This window comes from Doryrhamphus excisus, chromosome 18 (genome assembly GCF_030265055.1).
Source record: "Doryrhamphus excisus isolate RoL2022-K1 chromosome 18, RoL_Dexc_1.0, whole genome shotgun sequence".
NCBI lineage: Eukaryota > Metazoa > Chordata > Actinopteri > Syngnathiformes > Syngnathidae > Doryrhamphus > Doryrhamphus excisus.
This window is the reverse complement of record NC_080483.1, coordinates 3005751-3018559: the sequence shown is the minus strand read 5'-3', so window position 1 is coordinate 3018559 and position 12809 is coordinate 3005751. Positions and strand designations below refer to the sequence as shown.

Genomic DNA, 12809 nt, shown 5'->3' with positions numbered 1-12809 from the left:
TTGCCCACGTCCGGTTCATGATGGAGCACAAGGCGCCATCTTGCATGAAGTGCTTGAGCTACAAGTGTCTTAGTCGTCAGCTGCAGCACTTTTGAGTGTCAAGTTACTGAGCTGCAGCTGTCCCAAAGCGAAACACCTCCGCTGACGCCATCCGAGACCATCTCTCGTGGTCTCATCCATGAGACCATCTTTCAACAACGATGTAAAACAGTCACCGAAACAGACACAAGTAGCTTTTACTTCTTTTTGTGTTGCTTTTATTGCAAAGCTGGAATAATAAACCATCGAACGTTGTTAGTAATGAATTGTATTGTGTTCATCTTTGTAGCTACTGTAGACTCTTGATCAAAATGTTAAGAGTAATTATAAGCAGAGATTTATTCATTAATTCGGGCGAGAGGCGGGGTACACCCTGGACTGGTGGCCAGCCAATCACAGGGCACATATAAACAAACAACCATTCACACTCACATTCATACCTATGGACAATTTGGAGTAGGCAATTAACCTAGCATGTTGTTGGAAGGTGTTAGTGTTCTTACAAAGAACACTAAACTCATCACACACCAACTTAACACTCAAAAGGTATAAATATGAAACCAGCTCAACCGAATCATTCATTAATTTTCTACCGCTTTTCCTCACGAGGGTCGTGGGGTGCTGGAGCCTATCCCAGCTGTCTTTGGGCGAGAGGCGGGGTACACCCTGGACTGGTGGCCAGCCAATCACAGGGCACATATAGACAAACAACCATTCACACTCACATTCATACCTATGGACAATTTGGAGTGGCCAATTAACCTAGCATATTTTTGGAATGTGTTACTGTTCTTACAAAGAACACTAAACTCATCACACACCAACTTAACACTCAAAAGGTATAAATATGAAACCAGCTCAACCGAATCATTCATTCATTCATTCATTTTCTACCGCTTATTCTCACGAGGGTCGCGGGGGTGCTGGAGCCTATCCCAGCTGTCTTCGGGCGAGAGGCGGGGTACACCCTGGACTGGTGGCCAGCCAATCACAGGGCACATATAGACAAACAACCATTCACACTCACATTCATACCTATGGACAATTTGGAGTAGGCAATTAACCTAGCATATTTTTGGAATGTGTTAGTGTTCTTACAAAGAACACTTAACTCATCACACACCAACTTAACACTCAAAAGGTATAATTATGAAACCAGCTCAACCGAATCTTATTCTCACGAGGGTCGCAGGGTTTCTGGAGCCTATCCTAGCTGTCTTCGGGCGAGAGGTGGGGTACACCCTGGACTGGTGGCCAGCCAATCACAGGGCACATATAGACAAACAACCATTCACACTCACATTCATACCTATGGACAATTTGGAGTCGCTAATTAACCTAGCATGTTTTTGGAATGTGGGAGGAAACCGGAGTACCCGGAGAAAACCCACGCATGCACGGGGAGAACATGCAAACTCCACACAGAGATAGCCGAGGGTGGAATTGAACTTGGGTCTCCTAGCTGTGAGGTCTGTGCGCTAGCCACATGACCACCGTGCCCCCCCCCAGACTATATCTGTACAAATGTCATGTCACCTCATGCTGCCAGCTCATTGTCTATATTTATTCTCTTAACCAAGCAGCTGTTCACCAAAGCAGTCTTCTCCACGTCAAGTGGGCAGCTATTCCCCAGAGTTACAAGAACAGCAATAGTGGTACCTGAACGTGTGGAATATCTGTTTTTATTTAAAGTAAACACTCAATTGAAGTAGCGATGGCGGACAGTAGCGGCCTCCCTTTATCATCCTTCATCATGGATGAAGAAACTCTGAAGAGAAAACAAAAAGAGAAGCTGAAGAAGTTGATGGCCACTGGAGGCAATCCGAGGCCTGCACGTTCTCTTCTCTTTTTGACCCTGAGGAACCCCTTCCGTAGGGCTTGCATCAGTATCGTGGAGTGGAAGTATCCTCACTGAGAGATGGATGAGTCCGACAGCTAGGATGGCATCAAATGTGATAAGTACAACTGCAAAAGTTGTTATCTTGACAAGATCATCATTGATGTTATTATTGGTACTGGAAAATAATACTGCAATATTTTGTTTCCATGATTTCAGCTCGTTTTGCTTTAATTCCTCTCTGTAGATTTAGGATTGTTATCTTTAATGTATTATTACTGTTGGCATTTTCCTATAAGTGACTCTCAGACCTTTTGAAATTATTATCCTTCTGGCCATTTTTGCCAACTGCGTGGCCTTGGCTGTGTACCTACCCATGCCCGAGGAGGACAGCAACAACACCAACAGCAATCTGGTGCGTCAGCATGCTTCTTTGCACTTATGTATTGTATTGTATTGGGGGGGGGGGGGGGGTGCCCATCATTAATTCATACATGATTACATATGTCCTTCTCTTTTATGTGCATTCTAAAGCTATAAAAACAGCTAAAAATAGACAGCTAAGATATAAGATGAAATAATGATAATGGTTTTATTTCATTTGAACATGCATCAGATTACAATTGAATGCATCCCATAATCAGTTCCCAGTTCCACACGTCCAAAAGGAGTAGGAAGAAGCAAAGCTTATTAAATCCTACCCCTCCATCTGGTACTTTTACAATCAGTAACTGCTACATTTGTTCACTTCCTGCTTTCCATAAAACAGTTTAAGGTTTTTTTTAGTTTTTTTTTATAATGTACCTCGTACCGAAGTACAAGGTGATATGAGCATCCAATGCCATAATGGGTACCATAGTAAGTGTCAATATAGTGATATATATAGCACATCATGACTGGTTCAAGACTCTTCATCCTTGTATTTAGCATCATTTTGCTTAGTTGGTGTTTTTTTTGCAAATCTTTATTTCTAATGTTAATCGCAATTAGATTTTGCAAGACTTTTGGGCAGTTGACCTCACCAATATTGAATGTTCCTTGTGTTTTTTTTATAAAATGAGGTCCATTTTGGTAATGGTAATGGTTTTATTTCATTTGAACATGCATCAGATTACAATTGAATGCATCCCATAATCAGTTCCCAGTTCCACATGTCCAAAAGGAGTAGGAAGAAGCAAAGCTTATTAAATCCTACCCCTCCATCTGGTACTTTTACAATCACTAACTGTTACATTTGTTCACTTCCTGCTTTCCATAATGCATTTTTTTTTTTTTAATAATGTACCTCGTATCGAAGTACAAGGTGATATGAGCATCCAATGCCATAATGGGTACCATAGTGCATGTCAATATAGTGATATATATAGCACATCATGACTGGTTCAAGACTCTTCATCCTTGTATTTAGCAAACATCAACTGCTTGTATTGTTTCTTGAATTGGCTCATCGTTGTGCATTGTTTGATTTCCTTACTCAATCCATTCCATAGTTTGATTCCACATACTGAAATGCTATGGCTAGCATAACGTAGTCCTAGCATAAAAGTGTTTCACTAAAGATATGCCTTTGTTCCCTCAGTGGGGAAATTTGCATTGTACAGCAGCAAAGAGGACAGAACCAGTTAAACAGTAAAAAATAAACATTCTAACATCAACAACAATTTTACCTAGGATTATATACAAATTATATAATATTCATTCATTCATTCATTTTCTACCGCTTTTCCACACGAGGGTCGCGGGGTGCTGGAGCCTATCCCAGTTGTCTTCGGGCGAGAGGCGGGGTACACCCTGGACTGGTGGCCAGCCAATCCCAGGGCACATATAGACAAACAACCATTCACACTCACATTCATACCTATGGACAATTTGGAGTCGCTAATTAACCTAGCATGTTTTTGGAATGTGTTAGTGTTCTTACAAAAAACACTAAACTCATCACACACCAACTTAACACTCAAAGGGTATAATTATGAAACCAGCTCAACCGAATCATTCATTCATTTTCTGCCGCTTATTTTCACAAGGTTCGCGGGGGGTTCTGGATCCGAGAATAGGATGTAGTACTTCCTAGCGAGCTCCTTCCTCCGACTCTTACAGTAGATGGACTGATGAGATGTGCCAGATTGACCAATATTCTAATATAAGGTGACATCAACTGCAATGCCAATGGCCTGACTCGTATTGAGCATCTTATCGGTGGTGGTGGTGCGAATCCTCTAAGTAGATTTTAAAATTCTCTTACTGGTTTTTAAATGTCTTAACGGCCTTGCACCATAATGTGACCTGTATTTTATTTGAACCAATCTACCGCGACGTTGTTATTGTGTGTTATTGAGTGGTTAGCGCGCAGACCTCACAGGTAGGAGACCAGGGTTCAATTACAAAAACTCCAAATTGTCCATAGGTATGAATGTGAGTGTGAATGGTTGTTTGTCTATATGTGCCCTGTGATTGGCTGGCCACCAGTCCAGGGTGTACCCCGCCTCTCGCCCGAAGACAGCTGGGATAGGCTCCAGCACCCCCCGCGACCCTCGTGAGGAAAAGCAATAGAAAATGAATGAATGAATGAGTTCTCCTCCTATTTTGTGTGGAAGTGGTAACTTTTTGGCTTCTTATTTTGTCTTTCCACCCTCGGCCATCTCTGTGTGGAGTTTGCATGTTCTCCCCGTGCATGCGTGGGTTTTTTTCCGGGTACTCCGGTTTCCTCCCACATTCCAAAAACATGCTAGGTTAATTAGCGACTCCAAATTGTCCATAGGTATGAATGTGAGTGTGAATGGTTGTTTGTCTATATGTGCCCTGTGATTGGCTGGCCACCAGTCCAGGGTGTACCCCGCCTCTCCGTGCTCGCAGTCTCATTGCTAAACAAAGCATTCATGCAATCGTGTAATATCATATAATATAGCAACAAATTAACAGATGTGAAGCCAATATTATATTATTAAAATCATGTATAAGATTTTGAGAAGGAGTTTTTTCATAGATTATAATAGTGTCAATTGACTTCTTTTAAATGTGCACGGATACTGATGGGTTCGTATGACCGCTTTATCCCTGTGAAGGGCAGCGGGATCAGTCAGTCAGTGTTATGTCTTGAAAATAGACCGGTGTCATGCTAGCGGCGTAAAAGCACATTGGTGCATGCCTTTAATGTAACGGGAGAGGCCATAAAAAACATTCCAATGCTGTGTGAATGTATAACAGACATGTAGGTTACACATGATACAAAGTGCTTACTATTAGTGGTTACTATTAGTGGTTACTATTGCATCACAAGGCAGCATTTCACTTCTTTGGGCTATATTTTATTGATTATTTTAGTATTCAAGCTGATGTTACCAACTTAAAAATACCATATATTTAATCAAGATCTGTACTAAAATAGTCCAAAACTCATAAGCCTGAGGACATCCGTCCGTTTCACAGAACTCGGGTCTGGATGAGACTGGGCCGCAACAGGTTTTCCAAAAAAAAAAAAAAAAAAACGCATTTATTAAAAACAAAAAAAATTTAAAAACTTTGCCGTGGTTCCAATTTTCTACGAGAAAAGCGCTGATAAAACATTCCACTGTTCTCAAATATCTTAATTTTTATTTTTCTACACAAAATAAGATGAAAAATAAATAAACAAATCAAGAATAAAGAAAATCAATCAATCAGTAATAAATAAATATAATAATAATAATAAAACGGCAAATAATAAAAAGTTAAGAAACCACATATAGTTGGTGGGTAGACAAATGATTTTTTTCAGATTAAAATGAACAAAGCATTATTAGAGCCCTGTAGACATGACAAAACACGACTATAGTCACATTTATACTCTTTTTATTTACAACATATTGCGCAACTGCAGGGTCTTGAGACACATGCTAACTCGCAAACTAGAGAGCTAGCGACCTAAACGGTAGCCTTCAAGTTATTTCCTTTCAACTTATATAGCCAAAAACTTACCACTTCCACACGCATAGGGAGGATAACTATTAACAGTTATTTAACCTTTAACATGAACATGAATCAAACGTAATATTTTTTTCTGGGTACATGATACCATACAGCATCCATATCAAACTTGCGCGGGCCACACTAACATTAAACTTTCATATCAAGGCGGGGGCCTCAAACTAGTGTCCTGCGGGCCACATTTGGCGGGGAAATGTCCAAATAGATGAAACATTTTGAAAAAACTGTGGAGGCAAGTCCTGAATCAAAACGTGAAGATCACTTGAAAGTTATTAGGGATGCCCCCTGCAACATCTCCACATAACCAGCTTTCCTTTGACACCCCTGCACAACCTTGAAGCTCAATCATTCATTCATTTTCTACCGCAAGCTACCGCAGCTAACTGAAACTTAAACACACCAGAATCAGGCAGAAGTAGTTGGAGTTGCTGAAAAAAAAAAAAAAGATGCCTTTCCGACATTATTTTGTCGTGTTGAAGCGTTAGAAGAGTAAACTGTAAGTAACAATTTATTTTTTTGTCCGATTGTGTTTATTTTGTTTATGTAATCGGTAAGTAAAAACGAGCTCGGCAGCTGTGTGGAAGTCCTCAGAAGCGCTTGGAAATGTGACGAATCACAGCAGTTATGGCGGCGTACCTGGAGGAGCGCCGGGGGATGATTCGGAGGTGGGGAAGTAGGAAATCCATGAAAACTGCAGAAATAGGTGCAGAATCCGGAAGTTCTAGAAAGCTTTCTAAGTGGGTTATTGTGTGTAGCTGCTCTACAGGAGTCTAGTCAATACAAAGTGGTCAAAATTGAGCATAGTAGGTCCCTTTAAGGACTTGAATGACTTCATTCATTGCTGTTTGGGTCCCAGATGACTAAATTCGAAATATTCATTTTGTCGTTTTTAACAAAATCCTTGTTACTGTCTTGCAGGAAAGCCTGGAGTACCTTTTTCTCATCATCTTCTCAGTAGAATGTTTTCTGAAGATAATTGCCTACGGATTCCTTTTTCATGCAGATGCATATTTAAGAAACTGCTGGAATATTTTAGACTTTGTGTGTGTATCAGTTGGGTAAGTTGACTACTTCGTTAGTTTGTACGGTAACACAACGTTCTGAATGAAAGTTCACAAATTTTCCAACGTAATTGTAATGTAGCTTTGATTTTGTGACTTAATTCCAGACTGTTCACTGTGGTCGTGGATGCTATTAATCACATCAGTGGGGTGGAGGCTGCAGTTGGAGAAAAGGGTGGTGGTTTTGATATGAAAGCTCTGAGGGCTTTCAGAGTTCTTCGACCGCTGAGGCTGGTATCTGGAGTGCCCAGTAAGAAAACACTTTTTTTTTTCAGATTTCCATACGATTGTATCTTTAGTGTCTGAACATGAAGTTTCCATGTCGCAATCACGATATTCCATCAACTTACATCGCAGTCAAGACCTCACAACCTCCATCTGCTCTGCTGAATGAACAACATGGAGGATTATGTATATAACCAACCTTAACGTATCATCAGTTTTGGGTGCATATACAGCAGGGGTCTCAAACTCAATTTACCTGGGGGCCACTGGAGCTAGGGTCTGGGTGAGACTGGGCCGCATCAGGTTTTACAAAAAAAAAAAACGCATTTATTAAAAACAGAAAAATGAATAAACTTTGCTTTGGTTCCAATTTTCTACAATAAAAGCTCTGATAAAACATTCCACTGTTCTCAAATATCTTAATTTTTATTTTTCTACACAAAATAAGATGAAAAATAAATATAAAGAAAAATAAAGAAAATCAATCAGTAATAAATAAATATAATAATAATAATAATAAAACGGCAAATAATAAAAACATAAGAAACCACATATAGTTGGTGGGTAGACAAATGATTTTTTTCAGATTAAAATGAACAAAGCATTATTAGAGCCCTGTAGACATGACAAAACACGACTATAGTCACATTTATACTCTTTTTATTTACAACATATTGCGCAACTGCAGGGTCTTGAGACACATGCTAACTCGCAAACTAGAGAGCTAGCGACCTAAACGGTAGCCTTCAAGTTATTTCCTTTAAACTTAAAAAACCAAAAACTTACCACTTCCACACGGATAGGGAGGATAACTATTAACAGTTATTTAACCTTTAACATGAACATGAATCAAACGTAATAATTTTTTCTGGGTACATGATACCATACAGCATCCATATCAAACTAACATTGAACTTTCATATCAAAGCGGGGGCCTCAAATTAGTGTCCTGTGGGCCACATTTGGCCCACGGGCCGCGTGTTTGAGACCCCTGATATACAGTATTTCATAAACAAGGGGTAAAAAAAAAACATAAATTTTTTTCAGTTAATAAAAAATAAACAAATGAGACTAAACACCATTTGAAGACTCATTCCAGAAGGTCCAACTCAAACCAAAACAGACTCTAAGCAAGGTAAGTTTTCCGATAGGAAATATTGAAAATTCAGTTCATCTATTCCAGACACACCAATGTTAACACAAAACACATTTTATTGCCAATAATTATAGCTTTTATAACGACAAATGAATGGACAACTGAACATTTAACATCAATTGTACTATTTCTGCAAATATGGAGGGGGAGGAGATGAGGTTATACCCGGAGGGTAAACTCTTTTTTCAACTTTTATGGAGCACAAGTAATCTATACAGAGAGGTCTGTAAAGGTATTTTAACAAGCATAGTTTTACTTAAAAAAAAACAAAAATCATCATGACAAGAGAGGACTACTCCTGGTCAGAAAGACCATTTGAAAAATTGCAAGAATTTTGCACTGTTTGATCTTAAGGTGGTTCCGATTGTGAGACATAAACATTTTAAGTAAGCCGTTTATTGCAGTTTCTACTTAGAAACCTCCTTAAGATCCAAATGTGGTCTTCACAAAAATCATGGTTTTCCTCCTCAGGCCTGCAAGTGGTGATGAACTCCATCCTAAAGTCAATGCTTCCCTTGTTTCACATCGCCCTGCTCGTCTTTTTCATGGTTACCATCTACTCTATTATGGGACTTGAGCTCTTCAAGTGCAAAATGCATAAAACCTGCTACTACAAAGGCTCTGGTAAGTACACTAGATTTTCTGTATTCTGGATAAACAGTTTTGCTTTCAAAAAGATTGAAAGAAAAATGTAAGTTACCGAGAAAAAGCTCGTCCACATCGTGTAATGACCTACAACAGGGGTCTTAAACTCAATTTACCTGGGGGCCACTGGAGCTAAGGTCTGGGCAAGGCTGGGCCACATCAGGTTTTCCCAAAAAAAAAAAAACAAACGCATTTATTAAAAACAGAAAAATATACAAACTTTTTCAGTGCTTTGGTTCCAATTTTCTACAAGAAAAGCTCTGATAAAACATTCCACTGTTCTCAAATATCTTACTTTTTATTTTTCTGCACAAAATAAGATGAAAAATAAATAAATCAAGAATAATGAAAATCAATCAATCAGTAATAAATAAATATAATAATAATTATAAAACGGCAAATAATAAAAACTTAAGAAACCACATATAGTTGGTGGGTAGACAAATGATTTTTTTCAGATTAAAATGAACAAAGCATTATTAGAGCCCTGTAGACATGACAAAACACGACTATAGTCACATTTATACTCTTTTTATTTACAACATATTGCGCAACTGCAGGGTCTTGAGACACATGCTAACTCGCAAACTAGAGAGCTAGCGACCTAAACGGTAGCCTTCAAGTTATTTCCTTTAAACTTAAATAGCCAAAAACTTACCACTTCCACACGGATAGGGAGGATAACTATTAACAGTTATTTAACCTTTAACATGAACATTAATCAAAGGGGGACCTCAAACTAGTGTCCTGCAGCCCACATTTGGCCCGCAGGCCACGTGTTTGAGACCCCTGCCATACAGCATCCATATCAAACTTGCGCAGGCCGCAGTAACATTAAACTTTCATATCAAGGCGGGGGCCTCAAACTAGTGTCCTGCGGGCCACATTTGGCCCGCGGGCCGCATGTTTGAGACCCCTGCCATACAGCATCCATATCAAATTTGCGCGGGCCGCACTAACATTAAAATTTCATATCAAGGCGGGGGCCTCAAACTAGTGTCCTGCGGCCCACATTTGGCCCGCGGGCCGCGTGTTTGAGACCCCTGCCATACAGCATCCATATCAAACTTGCGCGGGCCGCAGTAACATTAAACTTTCATATCAAGGCGGGGGCCTCAAACTAGTGTCCTGCGGGCCACATTTGGCCCGCGGGCCGCGTGTTTGAGACCCCTGCCATACAGCATCCATATCAAACTTGCGCGGGCCGCACTAACATTAAACTTTCATATCAAGGCGGGGGCCTCAAACTAGTGTCCTGCGGCCCACATTTGGCCCGCGGGCCACATGTTTGAGACCCCTGACCTACAATCAACCAGTCCATTCCCCCATATTCAGACATCATCGCTACAGTGGAGAATGAGAAGCCTGCTCCGTGTGCGCAAGCAGGAAATGGCCGTCGCTGCACTATCAATGGCACAGAATGTCGAGCTGGTTGGCCCGGTCCAAATCACGGCATCACTCACTTTGACAACCTGGGATTTTCCATGCTGACGGTGTACCAGTGTATCACCACACAGGGATGGACTGATGTTCTCTACTGGGTAATGCATTGAAAAGTCGTCACTTCGTCGTCTTATCTTAATACTGACCAACGCCAGAAGTCGTTCTTTTGGTCTTTTGGTTTTTAATAAACAGGTAAATGATGCTATCGGGATGGAATGGCCTTGGATCTTTTTCACAACACTCATCCTGGTCGGGTCGTACTTCGTGCTCAACTTGGTTCTGGGTGTACTTAGTGGGTAGGAAGTCACTCAGACCTAAACCCATTCTTTTTGGTTCATGTGTATGCTTTGAATTTACCTGAACTTCATTCCTGCTAGGGAGTTCACCAAAGAGCGAGAGAAGGCCAAGTCTCGGGGAGAGTTTCAGAAGTTGAGGGAGACCCAGCAGCTTGATGAGGACCTGAAGGGATACATGGAGTGGATTACTCAAGCTGAAATCATGGATAACGACCAGGAAGGACAAGGTAACACACACAGAACGACTGTTGGAGCCGGTTAGAATGAAACAATAGGAGCACTGTAGAACAGGGGTCTCAAACTCAATAAATGACCTGGGGGCCACTGGAGCTAGGGTCTGGGCGAGGCTGGGCCGCATCAGGTTTTAAAAAAAAAACAAAAAAAACGCATTTATTAAAAACAGAAAAATGAATAAACTTAATAAATAATAATAAACAGTAATAAGTAAATAAATATAATAATAAGCTAACTGAAACTTAAACAGACCAGAATCAGGCAGAAGCAGCTGGAGTTGCTGAAAGAAAAAAATACAGAAGAAAAAAAAAGATGCCTTTCCAACATTATTTTGTCGTATTGAAGCGTTAGAAGAGTAAGATGTAAGTAACAATTTATTTGTGTCCGATTGTGTTTATTTTGTTTAAGTAATCGGGGAAAAAAATGAGCTCGGCAGCTGCGTGGAAGTCCTCGGAAGCGCTAGGAAATGTGACTTAGAAGACACACAAACCCAGTTTAAGCAGACACAAAGCCACACCACCGATACACATAAGGGAGCGGTCCCACCCCTGCGAGGGTGGGACCCGAGTATATAACATACTGTAGTAACTTTCTAGGTTAATCACTGCAATAAATATTTCAATTACAGAAAAACGTGTGTGACGGATCTACTCTTGGGATCAATGAAGATCAACATTTTACAAAGTATATTTACTCATTGATTACAAAAAATAGAGATTATATAGTAATCAACCAGGCACACTTTGTTTGTAAAAATTTTAGTTGAGTAGACACCATATTGAATGTACATTTTTCGTTTTATGGAGGTCTGCTCGCCACTGAAAATGGCAGATCAGAGGCATGGAACCAGTTTGAGCAGACACAAATCCACACCACCGATACACATAAGGGAGCGGTCCCACCCCTGCGAGGGTGGGACCCGAGTATATAATATACTGTAGTAACTTTCCAGGTTAATCACTGCAATAAATATTGCAATTACAGAAAAGTGTGTGTAACGGATCTCATTTTGGGATCAATGAAGATCAACATTTTACAAAGTATATTTACTCATTGATTACAAAAAAATTAGTCAGATGTTTTCTGGTAATCAACCAGGCACACTTTGTTTGTTTGTGAAAATTTTAGTTAGGTAGACACAATATTGAATGTACATTTTTCGTTTTATATATCTCTACTCGCCACCGAAAATGGCAGATCAGAGGCATGGAACCAGTTTGAGCAGACACAAAGCCACACCACCGATACATATAAGGGAGCGGTCCCACGCCTGCGAGGGTGGGACCCGAGTATATAATTTACTGTAGTAACTTTCCAGGTTAATCACTGCAATAAATATTGCAATTACAGAAAAGTGTGTGTAATGGATCTCATTTTGGGATAGTATAGTATATTTACTCATTGATTACAAAAAATAGAGATAATATAGTAATCAACCAGGCACACTTTGTTTGTAAAACTTTTATTTGGGTAGACACCATATTGAATGTACATTTTTCGTTTTATGTAGGTCTGCTCGCCACTGAAAACGGCGGATCAGAGGCAGGGAGTGCTGGTAAAATGGACACAATGCAGTTGATAATTTATTACTAGTAAGTAGTAACATTTGCAACCCCCCACCCCACCCCCCCTTCCACCCCTTTTCTGCTGAAAATGAAGTACATAATCAATTGATATGATTTGTTTTGCACAGTAAAGTGGCTCGCAAGTGGAACCGCTGGCTCCGCCGTAAATGTCGTGTGTATGTAAAGTCGAAACTTTTCTACTGGTGGGTGATTATGCTCGTCTTCTTCAATACGCTTGCTATTGCAACGGAACATCACAAGCAGTCGCAAAGGCTCTCGAACTGGCAAGGTGAGATCACAGTAGTGTGCATTCAGTTGACTGCAGCATTACAAAATCTAATT

The 12809-nt window shown here is 40.2% G+C and overlaps 1 protein-coding gene and 1 long non-coding RNA gene across 2 annotated transcripts in view; one reads left to right on the top strand and one right to left on the bottom strand.

Annotated features, from left to right (window-relative positions):
* LOC131105928 (uncharacterized) overlaps positions 1-12809 on the bottom strand; it is a 30013-nt gene that overhangs the window by 2007 nt on the left and 15197 nt on the right. The window contains exon 2 of the long non-coding RNA XR_009120022.1: positions 10730-10831. This is a non-coding gene — a long non-coding RNA (uncharacterized LOC131105928). The remainder of the gene's footprint in view (positions 1-10729; positions 10832-12809) is intronic.
* Positions 1754-12809, top strand: part of LOC131105927 (dihydropyridine-sensitive L-type skeletal muscle calcium channel subunit alpha-1-like) — a 66541-nt gene continuing 55485 nt past the window's right edge. The window contains exons 1-10 of the mRNA XM_058054444.1: positions 1754-1941; positions 2186-2291; positions 6761-6900; positions 7011-7153; positions 8756-8908; positions 10265-10470; positions 10565-10668; positions 10750-10895; positions 12413-12494; positions 12596-12756. Of these exons, the coding sequence (XP_057910427.1) occupies positions 1754-1941; positions 2186-2291; positions 6761-6900; positions 7011-7153; positions 8756-8908; positions 10265-10470; positions 10565-10668; positions 10750-10895; positions 12413-12494; positions 12596-12756 (1429 nt within the window). The remainder of the gene's footprint in view (positions 1942-2185; positions 2292-6760; positions 6901-7010; positions 7154-8755; positions 8909-10264; positions 10471-10564; positions 10669-10749; positions 10896-12412; positions 12495-12595; positions 12757-12809) is intronic.